The sequence below is a fragment of the Staurois parvus genome, unplaced genomic scaffold (genome assembly GCF_062004578.1).
Source record: "Staurois parvus isolate SC_StPar_1 unplaced genomic scaffold, SC_StPar_1.0 ptg000673l, whole genome shotgun sequence".
In the NCBI taxonomy this organism is placed as follows: Eukaryota; Metazoa; Chordata; class Amphibia; order Anura; family Ranidae; genus Staurois; species Staurois parvus.
Window position 1 is genome coordinate 739776 of NW_028318469.1, and position 22488 is coordinate 762263.

The following is a 22488-nucleotide window of genomic DNA, read 5'->3' on the forward strand; positions in this document are numbered from 1 at the left end:
AAGGGTTTGCTCAGCGCTGTACAATATAGGGGGACAATACATGGCACCGTACAACAATAACAAACAACGTACGAGGGGTAAGAAGGCCCTACTCTTTCGAGCTTACAATCTATGGAGGGTCTGTTTTAAGAAAACCTTTAATGAAAAATACATATTGGTTGCTGTTGCTGATCTCTTTTTAAAATACACATGCAGCAAGCAAAGTCTGAGAGAGGTCATAAATGCTGATTGGAACATTTGTTCTGGTTGTGAACTACTGAAACCATTGGAAGACCTGCCAGACATTTAGTTTTTTTATAAGAGATTAATGGAATGTAAGCCTATGTGGTTCTCTAATTACAGGTTCCCTTAAAAAATAAATTGTGGTTGCCTTTAAAGAATTTTTGGTATGGATCTTTAACATACTTAGATTGATCCAGCTTGGACCAATCCAGCTGCACATATACCATACCCTGGGATCCCTCTAGAATCTGGAAAACATTGTAGTAGGCAGCTCTACTACAGTGATCTCCACTAGCTTCCGAGTCCCGTGCCAGGTGGCTGCCCTCTTGCTTAGCGAACACAGGAAGTCAGACACTTGGCACGGGCAAAGCATACTCTTATTGAATTTGGTGGAAAGCATGCTGTCAATGCCCCGCATCTCCACCTTGTCCAATCAGAAAACACTTTGCATTCATTGAGAAAATGCAAAGTGATCTCTAAATGGTACCTGTGCTGAATGTCTGACCTCTGTTCAAAATGCAGAAGAATAGTGGTTCGATACTGGATCCACAAGCAAGTGGTGATCGCTGTAGCGGTTATGTTAAAGTAACACCTATGGGTGAAATCCTTATCTTTCCTTCCTCCAAACTTTTCAGCTGACAGCCTACATTGTCAGTTAGATGTGACTGTAGCCACGCAAAGTCAGTAAGCGTGTTGCTGGCCAGATCACCAAGTGAAAAGGCCTAAGAAAAGAAAACTACTGCAGTTACCACATTTAAGAATTTGTAGCCTGCAATAAATATCATTTTTGATTTTAAGTTTAATACTGCTTTAATATCTACTAAGCCATTTATTTGTTTATACCCGTAGACCCCTGGATGATACCTTCATGAGCATAATGAACACATTTACTGTCTTACAGAAAATGTACTAAGCTGAATGTATATTTCTATATGTTATTACCATGTTTTGCTGTACTGTCAAATGGAAAAGTTAAAAATAAAAAATTAAAGTACACGTTTATTTTCATTAAAAGGTTTTCTTTATTAAACATAGGTAACTTTTTCCAGGTGTAAAATAGCTGACCTTTCATTGTTATGAGGACCATTTACATCAGTTCCCAACCAGGACATTTTACAGCTGAGATCTTCATTCATGTCCCCAAAGACAATGGTCAGATAATATGAAAAAGTTCTGATGTCATCTAGTTTTTGAACTACATTCCTCCCCCACTTTCTGCACCAGGCAGGTTGCAGATGCTGAGGATGGTAAGAGGAATATCTAAGGCTTGGATTGAATTCTGATACATCCCATACCCAGCAGCTAATAATCTATAGCACAAAGTATAATACTAGCTATCATTATACTTGCCCAGCTCCCACAGTAGTCAATTTGAGAATCCCAACCTGTTAATTTTCAAAACTCAACCAGATTGCACATGCTCCACTTTACAATCAATTTTTCATATCTGTTCACAGTGAGTATTTAGGTAAGCATTTCTTCTTGTAGAATGCATTTAATTGTGGGTGCTTTTTTAACTAACACACTTTTGAAGAGGCTTTTAATATATGCGTATTACCTTTAAACTTGTTTTTTTTAAAAAAGGTGTTCATATGAACATTTGTTGCATGAATCCTACAAAAAAGTGTAGGTTGAAGTAAAAATAGATTTGAGTTCTGACAAATGAATGTAAAAAAAAGGGAGTGCTGACTGTTATTTTAATCAAACTTGTAATACACATTTGAAGCTTCCCAAAGCCAGTTCACAAACTGCAACTGAAAAGTGCTATGAGAGAGCTGCTTGAAGCTAGATTATTGCTTTTGAGTATTTAATGAATAAGGGCCATACAATTGGTAAGCTCCACTATGAAGATAACAAGTTGGGTCTTTCAGTAGGTTCTGCAGTTTTAGCATTTGCAATGTTGATACTCTATACTAAGAATCATTAAGTTAATTACTAGTGTCTGACTGTATGTGTCCTTTCTATGGAACACAACTTGTGGCAAAGAAAGAATCAGTGTGTGTGTGCCCAGCTCCTACAATTCTTCCTTGGTATCCTCCACCTTGACCTTCCCATCTTCAACCTCCGGAGTTTCTTCCTTAATGGTTTTTGCAGGTGCCATCTGGAATTCTGGGGGCACAGGGGCATCAGGACTTTCTTTCTTATAAAACCCTAGATCCTTCAAGAGCTGGTTGATTTCATGTCTCTTCATTTCAGATAGTGGGATTCTCTGAAAAGCATAAATAAGTACAGTATAAGAATTTTTTTATGCTCTGAAAGGTCAAGTGTATTTCCATTATTTATAAAACTGCTTCTAATTATAACTTTCAGAGTCGTTGGGGCAGAACATAGCTTGTCACAAGTAAACAGCTAATCATCCTGTTAGAGAAATTATAGCTGGAATAAAGCAATTTCCATGAGATGTTGAAGCAAAAGGTATGCATATATGACTAATGTGACTTGTAGGTGTCACATACTGTGAATACAGAATTAACCCATTCAGGATAGGGATACTCTGCTTATTAAAGCTGGCTTTGCAAAAAAAAAAAAATCAAGGAACTACCTATTCAGAACTCCACTATGTAAAACATGGATTAAAAAGAAATTGCAAGAGTAGGTGCCTATTTATAAGATAGAAGCTTCACCCCATGCAGACGATGTGTGCACATATGTACTCAGTACAAATCGGTCACTGCTGCTGTTCATGTGTAACTGTTCATCTGAGTGGCTACATGTGATTTGGGACTTTGACCGGTCCTGTACGCAGACCCTTTGCATCCAGGGACAGCATTTTTAACTGCAGCAAATCGTCCATTTTGTAGCACAGAGTGCTGCTGCATCCAGAGGCGGCATTTAGTTGACCCTGAATACAAGAGCCTATACACCAGAGGTGCTCAACCTTTTGAAGAGCGAGGGCCACTTAAGTGATTTGGTAACCAGTCACGGGCCACAATGAAATTAAATGGTTCAGAATTTCACATTTTTTATTTTGAAGAGCATAATGAACATTTTTCTCCTGCAGCTGCTGAATAACAGAAGGGAGAGAAGGAGAAGCCAGATTTCAGCTGTTGCAGGGGGAAAATGGAGAGGACCGGTTCCTGTATATGCTTCCCCCACTGCTCCTCCTGTCCAAGTGTAAAATAGAATGTGACAGGGAGGCCACACGGGCCCCTTGGAGCATGAGTTGGGGTCACCATTCTGACCCTTGATGCTATCCACCAGTGGTTGGGGTGTGTGATTAAAAACACATCTCAACTATGGGATTTTGCCACCCCCAAATTGCAAATGTAAATAAGCCCTTAGTGTCCTGAGCGCACTATAAGGTTGCTTTCACACTGATGTGCTACAGTGCACCTAAGTCTAGGGCTTAGTGCAGCTAACCCTCAGGAAAGCCACAGGCGCACTGCGCTGCACCTGCGAATCAGTGTGAAAGCAGCCTAACAGTTAACCCTTTTATAGGTGCTAATATGCCCATTGAAAAAGCACAGCGTATGTTGTTTAATACACTGATCTTCCTTTCATCTTCCAGCTTCTGCTGGCATCGATCTCCAGGCTGTTAGAAAGGTTCTAGGCAAAGTACACTTGGTATTGCTCTACCTGGAAGAAGAGATGGCGCTACAGAGGAAACATCAGCGTATGCAGCTGCTGCTCTTTCCACAGCTGCCTGCTTCCTCTGCTGCCAGTGTCAGCTTGATGCACTCTGATGCTCTGTGATGATGGGTCAGCAAGCCCAGATTGTGATCAACTTCCCTGGTTTGAGGTCAAGGGCTACATCAGAGGGCTCTGTGGGCCACAGGTTGAGAATTCCTGCTATACACCCTTCCAAAAATTAAGGGCAAAAGCTACTTACATTTATACTCTAACTTCCAGCCACTTTGCCTAGAAGAGATTGACATCACTCTGTCTCATTACAGGATCCTGGGAAAGCCAAGGATCGTAATTATGGGAAAGCGAACCTGTACCATGCTGCAGCTGATTCTCCCAGGATTTGGGGGTCTCATCAGAATGCAACCACCCTCACCTAGGCAGTGTCCAGAAGCTGGGGTCTAAAGTAGCTATTTTTCCTCTGTGTGACTTTTTTCTGTATGTTTTGACTAGTGTTTTCACTTTGGTTCCTTGGCTTTGAGCACTACAAACAGGCAACATGGCAAATCTGAGCATAAGATGATAATTGGATGGAGCAGGGACACCACTGAGAGACAGCAAGCTGTGGGTTTAACAATGTTGTGCAAGCAAGGTTCTTAGTGAGGTAGCTAGCTATCTAAGGTCATTCTAGGGTAGTCTCTCTCAAACGTTTTACCCCAAAGCGATACAGCTTCCATAGTTTCCAGTTTATGGAGATACTACAAAAAATTATAGCTACAGCTTACAGTATGTTATTAATATCAGTAATCTGTTTATGTATATATGGTGTGTATAAGTATTGGAACACCCCTCCAAATCATTAGATTCAGGTGTTCCAATCACCTCCATGGCCACAGGTGTATACAATCAAGCACCTAGGCATGCAGACTGCTTCTACAAACATTTGTGAAAGAATGGGTCGCTCTCAGGAGCTCAGTGAATTGGCATGGCACTGTGATAGGTTGCCACCTGTGCAATAAGTCCATCCATGAAATTTCCTTGCTACTAAATATTGCACTGTCAACTGTTAGTGGTATTATAACAAAGTGGAAGCAACTGGGAACAACAGCAATTCAGCCACGAAGTGGTAGGCCATGTAAAATGACAGAGCAGGGTTAGCGCATGCTGAAGCTCACAGTGAGCAAAAGTCGCCAACTGTCTGCAGAGTCAATAGCTAAAGTCCTCCACACTTCATGTGGCCTTCAGATTAGCACAACAACAGTGCGTAGAGAGCTTCATGGGATTGGTTTCCATGGCCGATAATCTGCATCCAAGCCTTACATCACCAAGTGCAATGCAAAACGTTGCATGCATTGGTGTAAAGCATGCCGCGACTGGACTCTAGAGCAGTGGAGACGTGTTCTCTGGAATAACGAATCACGCTTCTCTGTCTGGCAATCCGATGGACATGTCTGGGTTTGGCAGTTGCCGAGAGAACGGGACTTGCCTGACTGCATTGTGCCAAGTGAAAGTTTGGTGGAGGGGGGATTATGGTGTGGGGGTGTTTTTCAGGTGATGGGTTTGGCCCCTTAGTTCCAGTGAAGGGAACTCTTAAGGCATCAGCATACCAAGACATTTTAGGCAATTTAATGCTCCCACCTTTGTGGGAACAGTTTGGGGATGGCCCCTTCCTGTTCCAACATGACTGCACACCAGTGTACAAAGCAAGGTCCATAAAGACATGGATGAGCGAGGTTGGGATGAAGGAAGTTGACTGGCCTGCCCTCAACCAAATAGAACACCTTTAGGATGAATTAGAGCACTGCGAGCCAGGCCTTTTCTGTTCCAAAAATATTTTTATTAGAAGAAAAGCAGGGTATACAGTGTACATACAAAAACGTATCACAGTCCGAACATAGGCACCCCATGTAACATCCCGTTACGCAGATGGGCCATGAGTTTAAACCAGAATACACATCGGTATGAAATATATCCTTATTGCACATGTATATAGCAAACCAGTATATACCAAGAGTACAATAGGTAAATTGAAGTGGGTATATTGCTTAACGACCTATGCATTTGTGGGTTCTTATGTTAAGGGGGTGCGATGTGTTGGGTGTTGCTAGCACAGGAAAATGTATATGATATGATATGTGGGTCTATTGCAGGGACGTGAGAGCCATGTAAAATCAGTCATGCCTATATGGGAGATTAAATGCAATATTCGTATAGAATATATGAAGAATGAAGGTGTGTAAAAAGGGGTAAGAGAAAGAAAAGTCTAAAAAGAGAATAAATAGAGAAGAAGATGAAGATATAGAGTGAGGTAAAGGGGGAATGAGGAGTAAAAGAGACAAAAAAAAAAAAAAAAGCCAGGCCTTTTCATCATGCCTGACCTCACAAATGCGCTTCTGGAAGAATGATTAAACATTCCCATAGACACACTCCTAAACCTTGTGGACAGCCTTCCTAGAAGAGGTGAAGCTGTTATAGGTGCAGTTGGGCCAACTCAATATTGAACCCTACGGACTAAGACTGGGATGCCATTAAAGTTCATGTGTGTGTAAAGGCAGGTGTCCCAATACTTTTGGCAATATATATATATATATATATATATATATATATATATATAATAGCAATAAATAAAATAATAAAGTCTATGGCAAACAAAAATATTTTAACATCACTGTGGATCTTTTTTAACATGAAAATGTTGTGAATGAAAAAACTATTTTTAGGTACAATTACAAAATTATTAACAGTAGAAATAACAAAAGTACAATGAAAAATAATAATGGCCAAGGAAGAAACACATAGAGACTCTTTTACAGTGGTCAGGGATTCCAAGAAGTGCCTCCTACATTGGTGTCTAATGAAAATATTGCCACCCTTACAAACAGGTAAAGAGATGCCACTAACTCTGCCAAGTGATGATGTCCCAAACACTATGCAGGCATTGGTCTGGTCTAATGTAAGAGTGAGTGCTCTGTAATATAGCTAAGCCAGCAGTGAAAGCCTAATTATTTGCCTCCATGACAGCCCTCCCTTTTTGGGAACGTGTAATAGTTGTGTTTATTTATAATGTTAAGGACTAAAAAAAATATACGATTTTCTTTAAGTCAGGGAACAGGTGGAGCTCAAAGCTCCTTTACATGTTTTCTAGGCTATCCTCAACTGGTTTACTTAAAAGAAATCCTGTTGAATTTAGCCGCCTCTATTGTGAGTTCAGTAGATCAATTCCTACCTGTATTTACAGCCACAATTGAACAAATCAGCCTAGTAACCCACCACACACACTTGAGTTTATAGGCAAACTTTTTTCTCTTTAAAGAAAAAATAATGTGTTACGATTTCTATGCACCCTGTACATAATATTTATTGATAAAATAAAGATCTAAACAGCTAAAGCTAAAAAATTTAATATAATTTTCTAAAACAATTGGTTTTCCTTTAAGTGATGTTCTCTTGAGAATTGTATCGATTACATTCCTGAATTAACAAAACACTGACTTTATTGTATCTTTCATCTATCGGAATTATTTTCTTCTGCACTATTTTACTGTAGCCTTCAGATGTCACTGTTACATCTAGTCTATAAAAATGAGTTGACAAAAAGGTCTTTGTGGGTGTACAGGACTTTAAGGTCTCGCTCCCACCATACGTGCATAAAAACTGATGAAAACTGACAGGCAGAGACATCAGTTTCCATCAGTTTTCATGCACGCTTCAATGAGTTTTATACACGTTGCAGATTCCTGCGCAGAAAAAACCTGCATGCAATGCTAGTGTTGTGGTGTGAACAGGGCACATAGAGAGCAAGTGATTTCATTGCGCCCTTTCAGAAAGTGTGCAGAAAAACGTCTCTGCATCATGGTGTGAACGAGCCCCAAAAGGTACCCCACTCAACAGACAACCATAAAATGAATACATCTTTATTAGTGTCAAATTAAAAAGATCAATAAAAAGACACATAGGCTGGGCATCTAGGTATTTACAATGCAAACTGGCCATATAAAATGACATTTTGATCATTGATTTATCTATATGGCAGCATATCAATGTTTATCAGAGTATAAGAGTCCTTTGACAAATGTTCAGAATATGCTTCTTTTTATCGATCTTTTCCATTTGAGAATAATGAAGTTATATGGGTAGAACAGTGGCTAAATGGTTAGCACTTCCGCCTGGCAGTACTAGGGTCGTTGGTTCAAATCCCAGCAACGGCACCTCCTGCCTGGAGTTTGCATGTTCTCCCTTTGCCTGCGTGGGTTTCCTCCGGGTACTCTGGTTTCCTCCCACACTCCAAAGACATGCTGGTAGGTTAATTGAATCCTGTCTAAATTGTCCCTGGTATGTGTATGTATGAATGTGAGTTAGGGACCTTAGATTGTACACCCCTTGAGGGTTAGGGACTGATGTGAATGTACAATATATATGTAAAGCGCTGCGTAAATTGACGGCACTATATAAGTACCTGAAATAAATATATTAATGTTATGGTTGTCTGTTAAGTGTGGTTTCTTGTGCACCCATAAAGACCTTTTTGTCTATACAATATTACATCACAATATAAAATATTTTTTACAAAAAAACAGTTGACGGATGGCTATATGACATCAGACAATATGGAAAAGATCTTGTTAAAGGACTCTCCCTGGATTATAGGGAACGTCACAGTATATGATTTTTGAATGTGAAAGTGCCATAACATTCTTTTTCACACTAGCTATGGAGATCAGCCTAAATTGTCAATCTAGCTACTCCTAGAAAATACCAAAGATGAGAATGATCCAATATTCTGGTCTTTTGGGGAAAACCAAATAAGTTGTCCAAATAAAGCATTTTTCTGTCTAGGTCTATTTATTCCTGAATAACAACTCCTAATTAGAGCTGAGATTTACTAAATGGCATTGACTGAAAACAAATAGTATGGTAGGCATGGTATAGTCCTCAATTTAAAGCTGTACCAATAAGGAAAAGGCCAAGAACTATAGTCAAATCATTTAGAAAAATACTATACAGTTCATCACTTACCTCCAACTCCTCATAGTGGGACGATACAAGTACTAGTTCAGGGTCTGCACCAGGTATATGCTTCATTTGAAGGTTGTGGCTGGGGAAAGACACCATGTCAAGGCAAAATATCATTATGTTCTATTACCAGCTGTTCGTAAAGAGTTCGAGGATGTAAATATGACTTAAGAAAGTAAAGCCTTCATGGCTGTCATCCTCATTCTAGATGCACTGTTAATGTGCTGCTGATTTGGATTAATCATGCAGGCAGTGACATCCAAATAATCTGTGCTCCAGTCCAGCATGCTCGTTCAACATCACTGACTTACTATGCAGTTGAGCCCACAACCTGAACCTTTTGAACATTTGTTAACAATGACAGCACCCACATTGCTATGCTCAAAGGTTTACATTTAGACCACTATTTGTATTTGTACAAGTGCTTAGGTCATGGGAAAATCCCCAGCCCCCCCCCATAGACACATTCAGTATTAAGTTACGTAGCCTATCTGCACAATGGAGTCAATCACACCCAATCTCCTAAGAGTTCATGCTGCAGTCAATTCAGCTCCCTATACAGGGGGTTATTTACTAAAACTGGAGAGTGCAAAATCTGGCGCAGCTCTGCATGGAAACCAATCAGCTTCCAGGTTTTATTGTCAAAGCTTATGTAGTGCTACCCTCTTACTTTAACTGACAATTGCGCAGTCATGCAATTTTTTTCTCACAAATGGAGCTTTCTTGCGGTGGTATTTGATAGCCTCTGCATTTTTATTTTTTGCACCAAAAACTGAAAAAGACTGACAATTTTGAGAAAAAACAATATTTTTTTACTTTTTCTATTAAACATGTCCAGTAAAAAAAATTATAAAATCAAATTTCATCATAAATTTAGGCCAAAATGTATTCTGTTACATGTCTTTGCTAAGCGAAATCCCAATACGTGTAAATTAATTGGTTTACGTGAAAGTTATAGTGTCTACAAATGGCAGTATATATTATATATATATATATTTTTTTTCTAATACTAGTAATGGTGGTGATCAGCGATTTATAGCTGGACTGCGGCAGGCATTCTGACACTGGGTGGGAACTGACTAACTGCTACTGACATCCCCAGTGACACTAATACAGTGATAAGTGCTAATAAAAAGGGGAAGGGATTACCATGTGGGGCAATCAAAGGGTTAATTGTGGGCTGTGTATGTTTTACTGTGTGCTGTATTTTACAGTGTAAGTACATTGCTTTGTATTGCTCTGCTATGCAGAGCAATACAAAGCAGTGTGCAGAAGCAGACAGGGGAGAGATCTGTATTGTTTACATACAGACCTCTCTCCTGTAAGTGATAATCGGCGATTGCTGGGTGCCGGCGGAGAATCACCGCCCGGGATGCAGTGATCGACAGCTGAAGCCGCCAATGAAGGAAATTTCTACCCGGAAATGCAAAAACACGTATATATACATGATTTTGCGCAGCTTTGCTGCCCTGTAGCAGTATTTCTGCTATAGGGAGGCAGGCAAGCGGTTAAAGTAAACCCTTTCTAATACCAATATGACTTTCATTGCTGATTTTCTGAAAATACGTCACTGACCATCTTCTCTTTTGGTAGACAACATCTCTATCTTGGGCATTCAGGAACTCCAACAGAGATAGAAGAAGCCAGCTAGTAACTGATGAAACCAATTTACACCCACAATTGAAACATCTGTTCTGAGTGCGCTGATCCTATAATGCTCCACCGACATCAGTACAATGACATATGTACTAATTACAGCCTATCATGCTACAATTTTCAGTGCGTGCTAGTATCTGCATTCACTATAGATGTGAAGGAGCTCAATGAAAAAAATGTGTATGGTGTAGTTGGCAAGAAAGAGAAATCCTTACAATGGAAGAATAAAAGCAATGTTTTTAGTGCTCACTATAATCTTACACGGAGCAGCTGATTTACAGTATAATTCTAGACACACGTGATTTTCATTTTTCTTAAGTCTTTGTAAACCAGAAACATTTAAGAAGCCATCAAATTCAAGTTCCTATACTCTTCTGAAGGATACTAAAGAGGGATGTCCTCCTGGACGAAGGTCTTCACCTGGAAAGAGAGGAAACTGTTACATGCTTGCTAAATTCGTAGAGAAATATCAATAATTAAACTATTCAACCATTATGAATGCTATATTTATTTATCTATTTCAGGTACTTCTATAGCGCCGTCAATTTACGCAGCGCTTTACATATATATTGTACATTCACATCAGTCCCTAACCCTCAAGGGGTGTACAATCTAAGGTCCCTAACTCACATTCATACATACACATACTAGGGCCAATTTAGACAGGATCCAATTAACCTACCAGCATGTCTTTGGAATGTGGGAGAAAACCAGAGTACCCAGAGGAAACACACGCAGGCACAGGGAGAACATGCAAACTCCAGGCAGGAGGCGCCATTGTCGGGAATCTAACCCATGACCCATTTACTGCAAGGCAGACGTGCTAACCACTAAGCCACTGTGCCGCCCATCAGTATAATCCATACTGTATATACTGGCTAATATATAAGAGGGCAGGCATTGAACTCAGGAAAGTTAAACATTTTTCCAATTTGGTGGTATAAAGCTGTGATCACACGTCAAACCTGAACAGCGTCTGCAGACACGACCAAATTAAGTTACTGTCCTGAATGTGTCTTTTGGTCGTAGACAGAATTTTGCAACTGATGTATGATCCAGTTTTGGCCTGCAAAAAGCGTACACTGTATGTATTGTATATGTGTATAAACAGGAGTCTTCTGGTTACAATTTAATCCAGCAATAAGAACATCAAGATGCTCAGATTGCACATTACTCTTAGATTGTAAACTCCAAGGAGCAGGGCCCTCCTATCCCTCTTGTATTGAACTGTATTGTTGCTGTATTGTCTCCCTTTATATTGTAAAGTGCTGAGCAAACTGTTGGCGCTATATAAATCCTGTATAATAATACTCTTAGATTGTAAACTCCAAGGAGCAGGGCCCTCCTATCCCTCTTGTATTGAACTGTATTGTTGCTGTATTGTCTCCTTTTATATTGTAAAGTGCTGAGCAAACTGTTGGCACTATATAAATCCTGTATAATAATAATAATAATTACCATACAAAATGGGAATGCTATAGTAACTACAGTATAATAGAAAAACAAATCTTTTAAAGCTGTGAATTCCAGATCTGTCATTCATGTATAGCTGGGTAAGTCACTGCCCTGAAACAACATATTAGATATGCTGCTAGGCTGCATGCTTTTTCCAGGTCAGCGACACACTAAGTAGAGCAGTAGGAATGCCAACCAGGAGTATGCATAGAGGACCAAATCTTTTTTTGGCCAGAGGGTGTACTTTTGTGTTTTAGATCACATGAGCTTTGATTAGCATTATTCATAATAATTAAATTCTTAAATACCACATTATATAATGCTGGGCTAACCTAAAGTTGAGAACAGCATTGTTCTGTGTATCCATGCATAAGGATGATGGAACTGGTTTGTGTGACAAATGATAGTTCAAATAAATGGACATTTGCTAGTCCTGCAACTCTGAGCTATATGCACACTTTTTGCAGTCTCTATTACTGGACCATAGAGCTTACCTTTTATCACTATACAACACTATTTTCCACCAGTGTCAGAAATACTGTGCTGTGACGCTGCCAAGAAGGTCATATTCAGCCTATCATCCATTAACAGGATTTTTCTAGATTGCATAGCAACACGGGCAAAAATGTACAAAATTATAATAGTTTTCTTGTAAAATCATAGTAATATATACTGCCATAGCAGGCACTTGTGTCATTACGTGTTGAAAAGAGAAGCACCTGGCAGCAATCTCTGACCAAGTTCAAATGAGCTAATGAAACAGAAATGCAAAAAAGGCAGTGAGATGCATATATATACAGTGGGGATCGAAAGTTTGGGCACCCCAGCTAAAAATTTGTATTAATGTGCATAAAGAAGCCAAGGAAAGATGGAAAAATCTCCAAAAGGCATCAAATTACAGATTAGACATTCTTATAATATATCAACAAAAGTGAGATTTTATTTCCATCATTTACACTTTCAAAATAACAGAAAACAAAAAAATGGCGTCTGCAAAAGTTTGGGCACCCTGCAGAATTTATAGCATGCACTGCCCCTTTGCAAAGCTGAGACCTGCCAGTGTCATGGATTGTTCTCAATCATCGTCTGGGAAGACCAGGTGATGTCAATCTCAAAGGTTTTAAATGCCCAGACTCATCTGACCTTGCCCCAACAATCAGCACCATGGGTTCTTCTAAGCAGTTGTCTAGAAAACTGAAACTGAAAATAGTTGACGCTCACAAAGCTGGAGAAGGCTATAAGAAGATAGCAAAGCGTTTTCAGATGTCAATATCCTCTGTTCGGAATGTAATTAAGAAATGGCAGTCATCAGGAACAGTGGAAGTTAAAGCAACATCTGGAAGACCAAGAAAATATCAGACAGAACAGCTCGCAGGATTGTGAGAAAAACAATTCAAAACCCACGTTTGACTGCACAATCCCTCCAGAAAGATCTGGCAGACACTGGAGTTGTGGTACACTATTCCACTATAAAGAGATGCTTGTACAAATATGGTCTTCATGGAAGAGTCATCAGAAGAAAACCTCTTCTACGTCCTCACCACAAAAATCATCGTTTGAACTTTGCAAATGAACATATAGACAAGCCTGAAGCGTTTTGGAAACAAGTTCTGTGGACCGATGAGGTTAAAATTGAACTTTTTGGCCGGAATGAGCAAAGGTACGTTTGGAGAAGAAGGGGCACAGAATTTAATGAAAAGAACCTCTGTCCAACTGTTAAGCATGGTTGTTGGATCAATCATGCTTTGGGGTTGTGTTGCAGCCAGTGGCACAGGGAACATCTCACGAGTAGAAGGAAAAATGGATTCAATAAAATTTCAACAAATTTTGGATGGTAACTTGATGCCATCTGTGAAAAAGCTGAAGTTAAAGAGAGGATGGCTTCTACAAATGGATAATGATCCTAAACACACCTCGAAATCCACGGGGGATTACATCAAGAGGCGTAAACTGAAGGTTTTGCCATGGCCTTCACAATCTCCTGACCTCAACATAATTGAAAATCTATGGATAGACCTTAAAAGAGCAATGCGTGACAGACAGCCCAGAAATCTCAAAGAACTGGAAGACTTTTGTAAGGAAGAATGGGCAAAGATACCTCAAACAAGAATTGAAAGACTCTTGACTGGCTACAAAAAGCGTTTACAAGCTGTGATACTTGCCAAAGGGGGCAGTACAAGATATTAACTCTGCAGGGTGCCCAAACTTTTGCAGACGCCATTTTTTTGTTTTCTGTTATTATGAAAGTGTAAATGATGGAAATAAAATCTAACTTTTGTTGACATATTATAAGAATGTCTAATCTGTAATTTGATGCTTTTTGGAGATTTTTCCATCTTTCCTTGGCTTCTTTATGCACATTAATACAAATTTTTAGCTGGGGTGCCCAAACTTTCGATCCCCACTGTATATATATATATATATATATATATATATATATATATATAGTGTGTTTGTGTGTGTAAAAAGCCCTAGCAGTATCTTCAGGCCATATGCACACTGGTGCTTGGGCTGGTATGTACATCCTACCATTATCAGGTGCCCGGGTGGCACAGGTGCAGCATCCACTGTATCGAGTGGTGTTTGCGTTTAGGGACGTATGCCCAGAACACAGGAATTCTACCCTCCAGAGATATGTCCCTAAAAGGTCTGCATGGCACAGCATCAAGCCACTGCGTATTAAAATCTGTCATAGATCTTGAAAGCCTGCAGGGAGCAGGGCTGGATGCTACACCTGTGCCTCTGGGACACTCGAATAAACTGGATTGTGATGTCCTCAAGCCTAAGCTTTAGAGCAGTATTTTTCAACTTATGTGTCCAGGCACCCTGGGGTGCCTTCTGTGGTTCTTCAGGGGTCCCTTGGAAAAATGCCTAAAAATGTCCTCAAATTGTCCAAAAATTGTCAACAAGCCAGCAATTACAGCATTACAGCCTTGGGCACTTCCAAATGCAAAATCAAAATAAAAAATGACTCCTTGATGATGTCCCATTGGGCGAAACGCATCGGGGAGGAGTTTCCTGTGCTGATGTCATGCCGCTGCGTGATCCTGGGTCAGCAGCAACTACACATGTAAGCTGGCTTTTACCTTTTATTGGAATTTTTTTTACCATATTTTAATAAAGCACTACACTGTTGGAGTCTTACTTGCTCCCTGGTGAGCCTTACTTTGTCCTAGTCCGGCTCTACTGAGTGGTATCTGTGGACGCAGCGGCCAAGCAGCAACACATACACATTGGGCTTCTGCTTGTGATATATGGGCATATAAACTGTTGTAATGACAGCCATCAACTTTGGATCTTTGAATCTTTTCATAGCAAGAACTATGGATATTGTGGTGGATTGATTTTCTTAAGTCTTCACATATGAACTTTACATTTTGTGGAGTGCACGTTCACTCTGGATATATAATTTCTGTAATTACTTTGGATCACAATTTTGCTTTTGTTTAAATATTTTAGTGGTGCTACACAAGTTTTTTTTTTTTTGACACATTGTCGATGACATAATTGGTTGATAAGGATCTGCAATGTTGGGTGCCCTACATATGTGGATGCGGCAGTGTTATGTAAAACTATTAATTTAGGTCTTTACATTGTAGAATGGGGTGTCTCAGCAATGTGTGGGATATTAAAGGGTGCCTTGACTGAGAACAGATTGAGAAGCACTGCTCTAGAGTACACGTGGCCCTACCAGGTTCGCTGAGCGTATTCACTAAGGTTATGCAAAGTGCTGGAACCTGCACCAACCAAACAGGTTTAACCATATGTCCTTGAGCTATGAGCGATAAGAATACATGAAAAATCACCCATATGGAAGAAAAATATATTTGAAATTTATTTTAAAAATATTCTTAACAAATATATTGCCATGTATTTGAAATGCTACAAGTTTGGCCACATTCAATATATTTCAAAATATACACACACACATATATATATATATATATATATATATATACTGCATGTCAAAATGCATTTTTATCACAAAATATATGAAAAATATTTTTTAAAGTACATTTCAAATATACTAAATGTCTTTACAAATGCAAATCTACATTTTTGGAATGCATTTACAAATATATATAAAAATATATGTTAAAATGACCTTTTTATATGTTAAAAAAAATCAAAAGGATATATTTAAAAAAATATATATTTTTAAAATATATTCTTCAGATTTTTTTCAACATCTAAAAAAGTAATTTTAACATATATTTTTACATATATTTGTAAATGCATTCCAAAAATGTAGATTTGTATTTTGTAAAGACATGCAGTATATTTGAAATGTACTTTAAAAAATATTTTTCATACATTTTGTAATAAAAACGCATTTCCACATAAAGTATATATATATATATATATATTGAATATGGCCAAAATTATAGCATTTCAAATATATGGCAATATATTTGGGAAGAATATTTTTAAAATATATTTCAAATATATTTTTCTTCCATATGGGGCAGTAGCTATAGACTGCTGCACTTTGCGCTTTACCTTTATTAAGCTAGCAAAACCTTGAATTCCCATTTCATGCATAGACAAGAGACCCTTTCAAAGCATGGAAAACAATTTCTAACAGAAATAAAATACTTCCAGATCTCCAAAGGCAATAGGATACTACCAATCTTCTGTGTTATTCCGTATTCCTATATTTTGTTAATTTAGAAAACACAACTCCTTGAAGCAATCTGTCTGCTCCTGTGAAAGTCTGTTACACATTATCACAACTGTTATGTGTTGCAGCCATTGCTAACCCTCTGAAAAGCGACCTGTGTCAATCACTCTTCAGAGGGTGGTTGACAGGCAGCTCCTCACCGCCTGTTCTTACCCAAACCACTGTGTCACAACTTTTTGCATTCCAGGCAGCTGCAAAGCAATTTCAGCACGTCCTCATTAACTTTAATGGGTTGTACAGTGTATAGTAGTGGTACTGCCCACTAAATGCAACAGGGTGTTTAATTTGTGCTGCAGCATGTGTACTAGGGTTGCCACCTCACCCCTTTAAAACTGAACACATATTAATTACACAGGTTCTGAGGTTAATTTATTGCACATAAGACACTCGGTTTTACTAACACGTGAAAGTTGTAAAACTTTACTTAGATTTGTTTTACCCTTAGGCGTGAAGGGGTTAACCCCTTGACGCCGACGTAACACAAATATGCGGCCTCACGGACCTGGGCTTTTTTCCGTGGGGCCGCATATTTGCGTACCTGTCTTTGTGTTGGGAGCGCGCCCCTCAGCGCGCTCCCAGCACCGAGACCGCGGTGTCACTGAGAGCACCGGGTCCCGTTCTAACGATCGGGACCCGGGACTCCCGGTTCCGGGTCACATGATCGCTGTGATAGCCTCTGATTGGCTATCACAGTGATCAGTCACTGTGCAGCCCGGCCCCCTTGTTTTTTTTCTCTCTCTCTCTCTATGAATGGAGAAGAGAGATACATTGTATCTCTCGAACTCCTGTCAGAGAGAAGGAAAAAAAAAATTTGTAAAAAAAAAAAAAAAAAAAGATAAATAAATAAATATTAAAAAAATAAAAGAAAAAATAAAAAAAAATACCTAGATCAAGGTTTGATCTAGTTCAGTGCCAAGGTTAGTGTTTAGGTCAGGGTCAAGGTCAAAGGTCAGGGTCAAGGTCAAAGGTCAGGGTCAAAAGTCAAGGTCAGGATTTAAAAAAAATTGGTATCAGTGTCAGTTAATCTTAATGTCAGTGTCAGTTAGTGTCAGTGTGTTTTAGGTAAAAAAAAAAAAAAAAAGACAAAAACAAAATGCGCACTATGGTTTCTGGGCTGTACTAAGGGTACAAACAACAAATAACATACACATATATGGTATCGCTGCGATCGTCAAGAGCTGGAGAATTTATTTTGGGTTTCTCTTTGGTGGTAGGTTATGGTCATAACAAGAAACACATAGCTAAATTAAAATAAAAGGATTTTTTTTACTATTTTTGGCCAGTTTTCCTTTGATAATAAAAAAAAAATCAGGAGATATCCATTACCATTTACCACCAAATGAAAGCCCAATTTGTCCTGAAAAAATCAAGGTATAATCCACCTGGATGTGCAAAGTAGTTGTGATGATATGTACGGTTTTGCTATCACATGTCAACGGTGCAGAATTGTGCTTAGGCATTTAGATTTGTTTTACCCTTAGGCGTGAAGGGGTTAAAGCCTAAGTAAAAAAACTTTGACATGTTTTAAAACCATACATATCATCACAACTACTTTGCACATCCAGGTGAATTATACCTTGGTTTTTTTCAGGACAAATTGGGCTTTCATTTGGTGGTAAATGGTAATGAATATCTCCTGATTTTTTTTTTATTGTCAAAGGAAAACAGGCCAAAAATAGTAAAAAAAAAGAAAAAAAATTTTTTTTCAAATTTAGCTGTGTGTTTCTTGTTACTACCATAACCTACCACTAAAGAACAATCCAGACTAAATTTTCCAGCTCTTGATGATCGCAGCGATACCATATATGTTATTTGTACCTGTACTACAGCCCAGAAACAACAGTGTGCATTTTGTTTTTTTGTTTTTTTTTTTACCTAAAACACACTGACACTGATACCAATTAAAAAAAAAAATCCTGACCCTTGACTTTGACCTTTTTACCAGCACAAAGACAGGTACGCAAATTTGCAGTCCCACGGAAAAAAGCCCAGTTCTGTGAGGCCGCATATTTATGTGACATCGGCGTCAAGGGATTAATATGTGTTCAGTTTTAAAGGGATGAGGTGGCAACCCTATTACCCATGTAATGGAGGCCTAATACATCTAGAGAAAGTGGCAGTATAATGACAAGCACAGTAGCCCTTTCTTTTTATAAATAGGGTCCTATCATAATTTATCTCTGTTGCCACTGTGCTGTGATCTTTGTTTCTACACATTGTAAAGCTACATTATATGCTCTGACCTTTTCTGTTTGAACTAGTTAGTGAGCATAAAAGAACAAACACTGACACCATATGTGTGGGTTTAACTCTATGCAGTCATCTGGAACACAATGGTGAAAAAAATCCAGCAGAGTGTGACCATACATAATTCCTTGAGCAATAGGGATATATATTGCTGAGAGATTGAAATGTAATACACTTCATATAATTTAACAGTATAAATAAATATATATAGACAGGGGCAGACTGACAACTCATGGGGCCCCCGGGCAATAGGGGATCATGGGGCCCCTGTGTCTTTGCCCAAACTCAAAAAAGCCTATGAAAAAGGTGCATCTCATGGGGCCCCTTACTGACCCCGGGCCCTCGGGCAGTGCCTGAGTTTCCAAATGGTCAGTCCGCCCCTGGTTGGGGGTGCATGTCAGCTCAAGTTTGATCATAGGAGGAGAGCAAGCTGAGTTCCAGCACAGCTAGAGATCTGACCATGCTGTGCTCTCCTGCTTAGTATGGTCAGTTTTTATTAGGAAAGCAGAGGGAGTGGCAGAATTACCAGGGATTTCACACAAAGGAAGCAATACAAAGGGAACAGGATACTTTTTCATGCAAGTACATGGTACAGCAAGCACAAATTAGGAATATGAAATGTTGGGTTTACATATTCTTTAAGCCTCAAGAAAGCAAGCACCAAAGCAGAATTGTGTTTTTATCACTCTGCAGCCTTAGGCTTTGAAAATTCCTATAGGCTTGTATGGGTCTGGTGGTTAGTTCTGAGAAGATTTAGAAGAGGCCAAAGGTCTCAGCCCTGTACAGCACTGGGACTTACAGCCAGGAGTTGGAGTACATAAGCATGGTTTATACAGCTTTTTCCTTCCACCAATACTCTGTGTAATACAAAGGGTAGTTAAAATGTTAATAAACCCTGGACCCTACATTCACTATATCCGATCTCCCACAGTACACAGAACATGGAATGCAATTATTTTAGTAAATATAAACTGCTAAATACCTTTTCTCTTTAGCAGTTAGAGCAATCTTATGACTTCTGCCAGTGTTCAGCAGAGCACTGGTTAAAGCTTGTAGGAGGAGTTTTCTTTCTGCTTTAGGAGGATGTGAATCCCCTGACCTCTGTCTGGACAGTGCTGATTGGCCCTGTGCTGATCACATGCACTCTCCCAAGAAAACTAAAAACCTCTCTAGCAATACACACTAAACTGAGCATGTGCATGTGGCTACTAGTTCAGTCTGTCTTATCAGATGGACAACTAAACAAGAGGAGGGGCAGAGAAGACAGGATCAAACAACCTTTTTAGACAATGCAGAAGATTAACCCCTTAGGTTCCACAGTGAGTATAACAAGCATGCTTTACTGCATATACAGACTGATTTTACTGTTGTGGGTTTAGTAACACTTTAAATAATGATCTATGATCTCTTGACATATTGTATACATACAGTGCGCACATGGTTATTTTGCTGAATATATTCAACGTCTTTTTTTTTTTTTTTACAGTTTTGTGTCTTGCAGCTGTCTGCTATGAATATTTTATAGTGCTTTACATAAAATATATTGCATTTTGCAAGCAAGAGCAATTGTTTCCAGGACATGTACCTGAGTACGAAGCTTTTATTTCTTCTAATGGATTATAATGGTAGAGTCCTACTAATATGAGTATGGCAGTATAAAAGAAGCAATATTTCCTCTGGCAGCAGAACTCCTTTTGGCTGGGTCCTATGTTAGCACCTACCAATCTACAAAATATTCCCAGCCCTTCGGCATAGAATTATTCATCTAAGAGCAGCAGAAATCGCTTCCATATGGTTCACAGTCACTAGAGTCTCTCTCTGACATATGTGAGCCTTTCTAAATATCCTTTGTGTATTACTTACAATTATAGGTTCATCAGAACATGTTTTTCTTAATCCTCATGGGCCTCTTGGTCCCTATTGGTTTCTCTATCAGATATCTCCAAACATATGGAAGATGTTTTCAAGCTACAAATTACATGATGCACGATGTGAACACTTCTGATACAATAATCAAACCAGGTATGCAAAGTAATCACCGCAGACGAGTGTCACCTTATGGGCTGGAAAATCCTTAAAGTGTTACTAAACCCACAACAGTAAAATCAGTCTGAATATGCAGTAAAGCAAGCTTGATATACTCACCTGAGGGGTTAATCCTCTGCATTGTGTAAAAAGGCTGTTTGGTCCTGTCTTCTCTGATTCTCCCCTTCTTCCAGTGTCTCCCTCTTATCTCCTGATAAGACATATTGTGTGGAGACACTCTGCACATGCTCAGTTTGGTGTGTATTGCTAGAGAGGTTTTTTTTTTCTTGGGAGAGTGAATGTGATCAACACAGGGCCAATCAGCACTGTCCAGATAGAGGTCAGGGGTTCTGCATCTTCCTAGAGCAAAATGAAAACTCCTCCTACAAGCTTTAACCAGTGCTCTGCTGGGCACTGATAGAAGTCACAAGACTGCTCTAACTGCTGATGAGCAGTTTATATTTACTAAAATAATTGCATTGCCATGTTCTATGTACCGTGGGAGACCATATACAGTGAAAGCAGGGGCCTGGGTTTAGTAACACTTAATGGACATCAGCACAGGGTAGTGGATGTTCATGCCAGGCGAAAGATAGCTGTCAAAGGCACTGATGTATTACTTCAGTCATGGCTTCAATCATCAGCATTATGTATGGCCACATCTGCATGAAAGTAAAATGCTGGCCAAACATGAAACTTGAAAGCCTAGCAACATTTAAAAATTGCTGGCGTTAAATGAGTTGTTAGACATCCACTAAATGAAAAATAGACTTAAACCTTAAGTCCAGACATTTGTTTTAGTTTCCTTTTAGATAGCATTAGGAAGAGTTGAAATTTCTGTCTGTGACTACATCTGTGAGATTTTCCCTGACTTCCTGTCCCTATGACACCCATACAAAATATGGTAAGTGTGGTCCTCTCTAGAACGCTCAGATAGTGGGGAAATATCATTGCCTAGTATAGTGAAGCCAAGACATCAGCAAATTTGGGGTCTTGTCATCCTTATTTCTATTACAAGGGATGTTTACAGTCCTTGTAATAGGAATAAAAATGATTAAAAAAAAGGGACAGTGTAAAAAGAAAAAAAGAAAAACATTTTTTACAGTGCCCCAATACCTCACGCTCAGAAGTGAACGAATACATAAGTCACGCACGCATATGTAAACGGTGTTTGCAGCACACGTGAGGCATCTCCGCAAACGTCAGAGCTAGAGCAATAATTCTAGCACTAGACCTCCTCTGTAACTCTAAACATGTAAAAAATGTTAAAGCGTCGTCTATGAAGATTTTTAAGTACCGCAGTTTGTCACCATTCCACGAGCGTGCGCAATTTTAAAGGCATCTGCTTACTTGCCATAACATGCTCTTTTAAATGTTACAAAAAAATTGGGGTACATATTGTGTTTTTTTTTCAATTCATTAAAGTGTATTTTGTCAAAAAAATTGCATTTGAAAAACCGCTGCGCAAATACCATGTAACATTAAAAATTGCGACGATGGTCTTTGCTAAAAAAAATAAATATAATGTTTGGGGGTTAATGGACAATCTTGAGCTATGTATACCAAGTCTAAGACTGTAATGTTGTCATATAAAATTCCAATTTTACAATGCACATTCCTTGGGA

General features: G+C 39.0%; 1 protein-coding gene across 1 annotated transcript in view; it reads right to left on the reverse strand.

Moving 5' to 3' along the window:
* Window positions 1-1220: 1220 nt before the first annotated feature.
* SELENOM (selenoprotein M) overlaps window positions 1221-22488 on the reverse strand; it is a 30531-nt gene continuing 9263 nt past the window's right edge. Inside the window, exons 3-5 of the mRNA XM_089652205.1 lie at window positions 10841-10875; window positions 8803-8881; window positions 1221-2431 (exon numbers count right to left, since the gene is read on the reverse strand). Of these exons, the coding sequence (XP_089508331.1) occupies window positions 2237-2431; window positions 8803-8881; window positions 10841-10875 (309 nt within the window). The 3' untranslated portion in view covers window positions 1221-2236. The remainder of the gene's footprint in view (window positions 2432-8802; window positions 8882-10840; window positions 10876-22488) is intronic.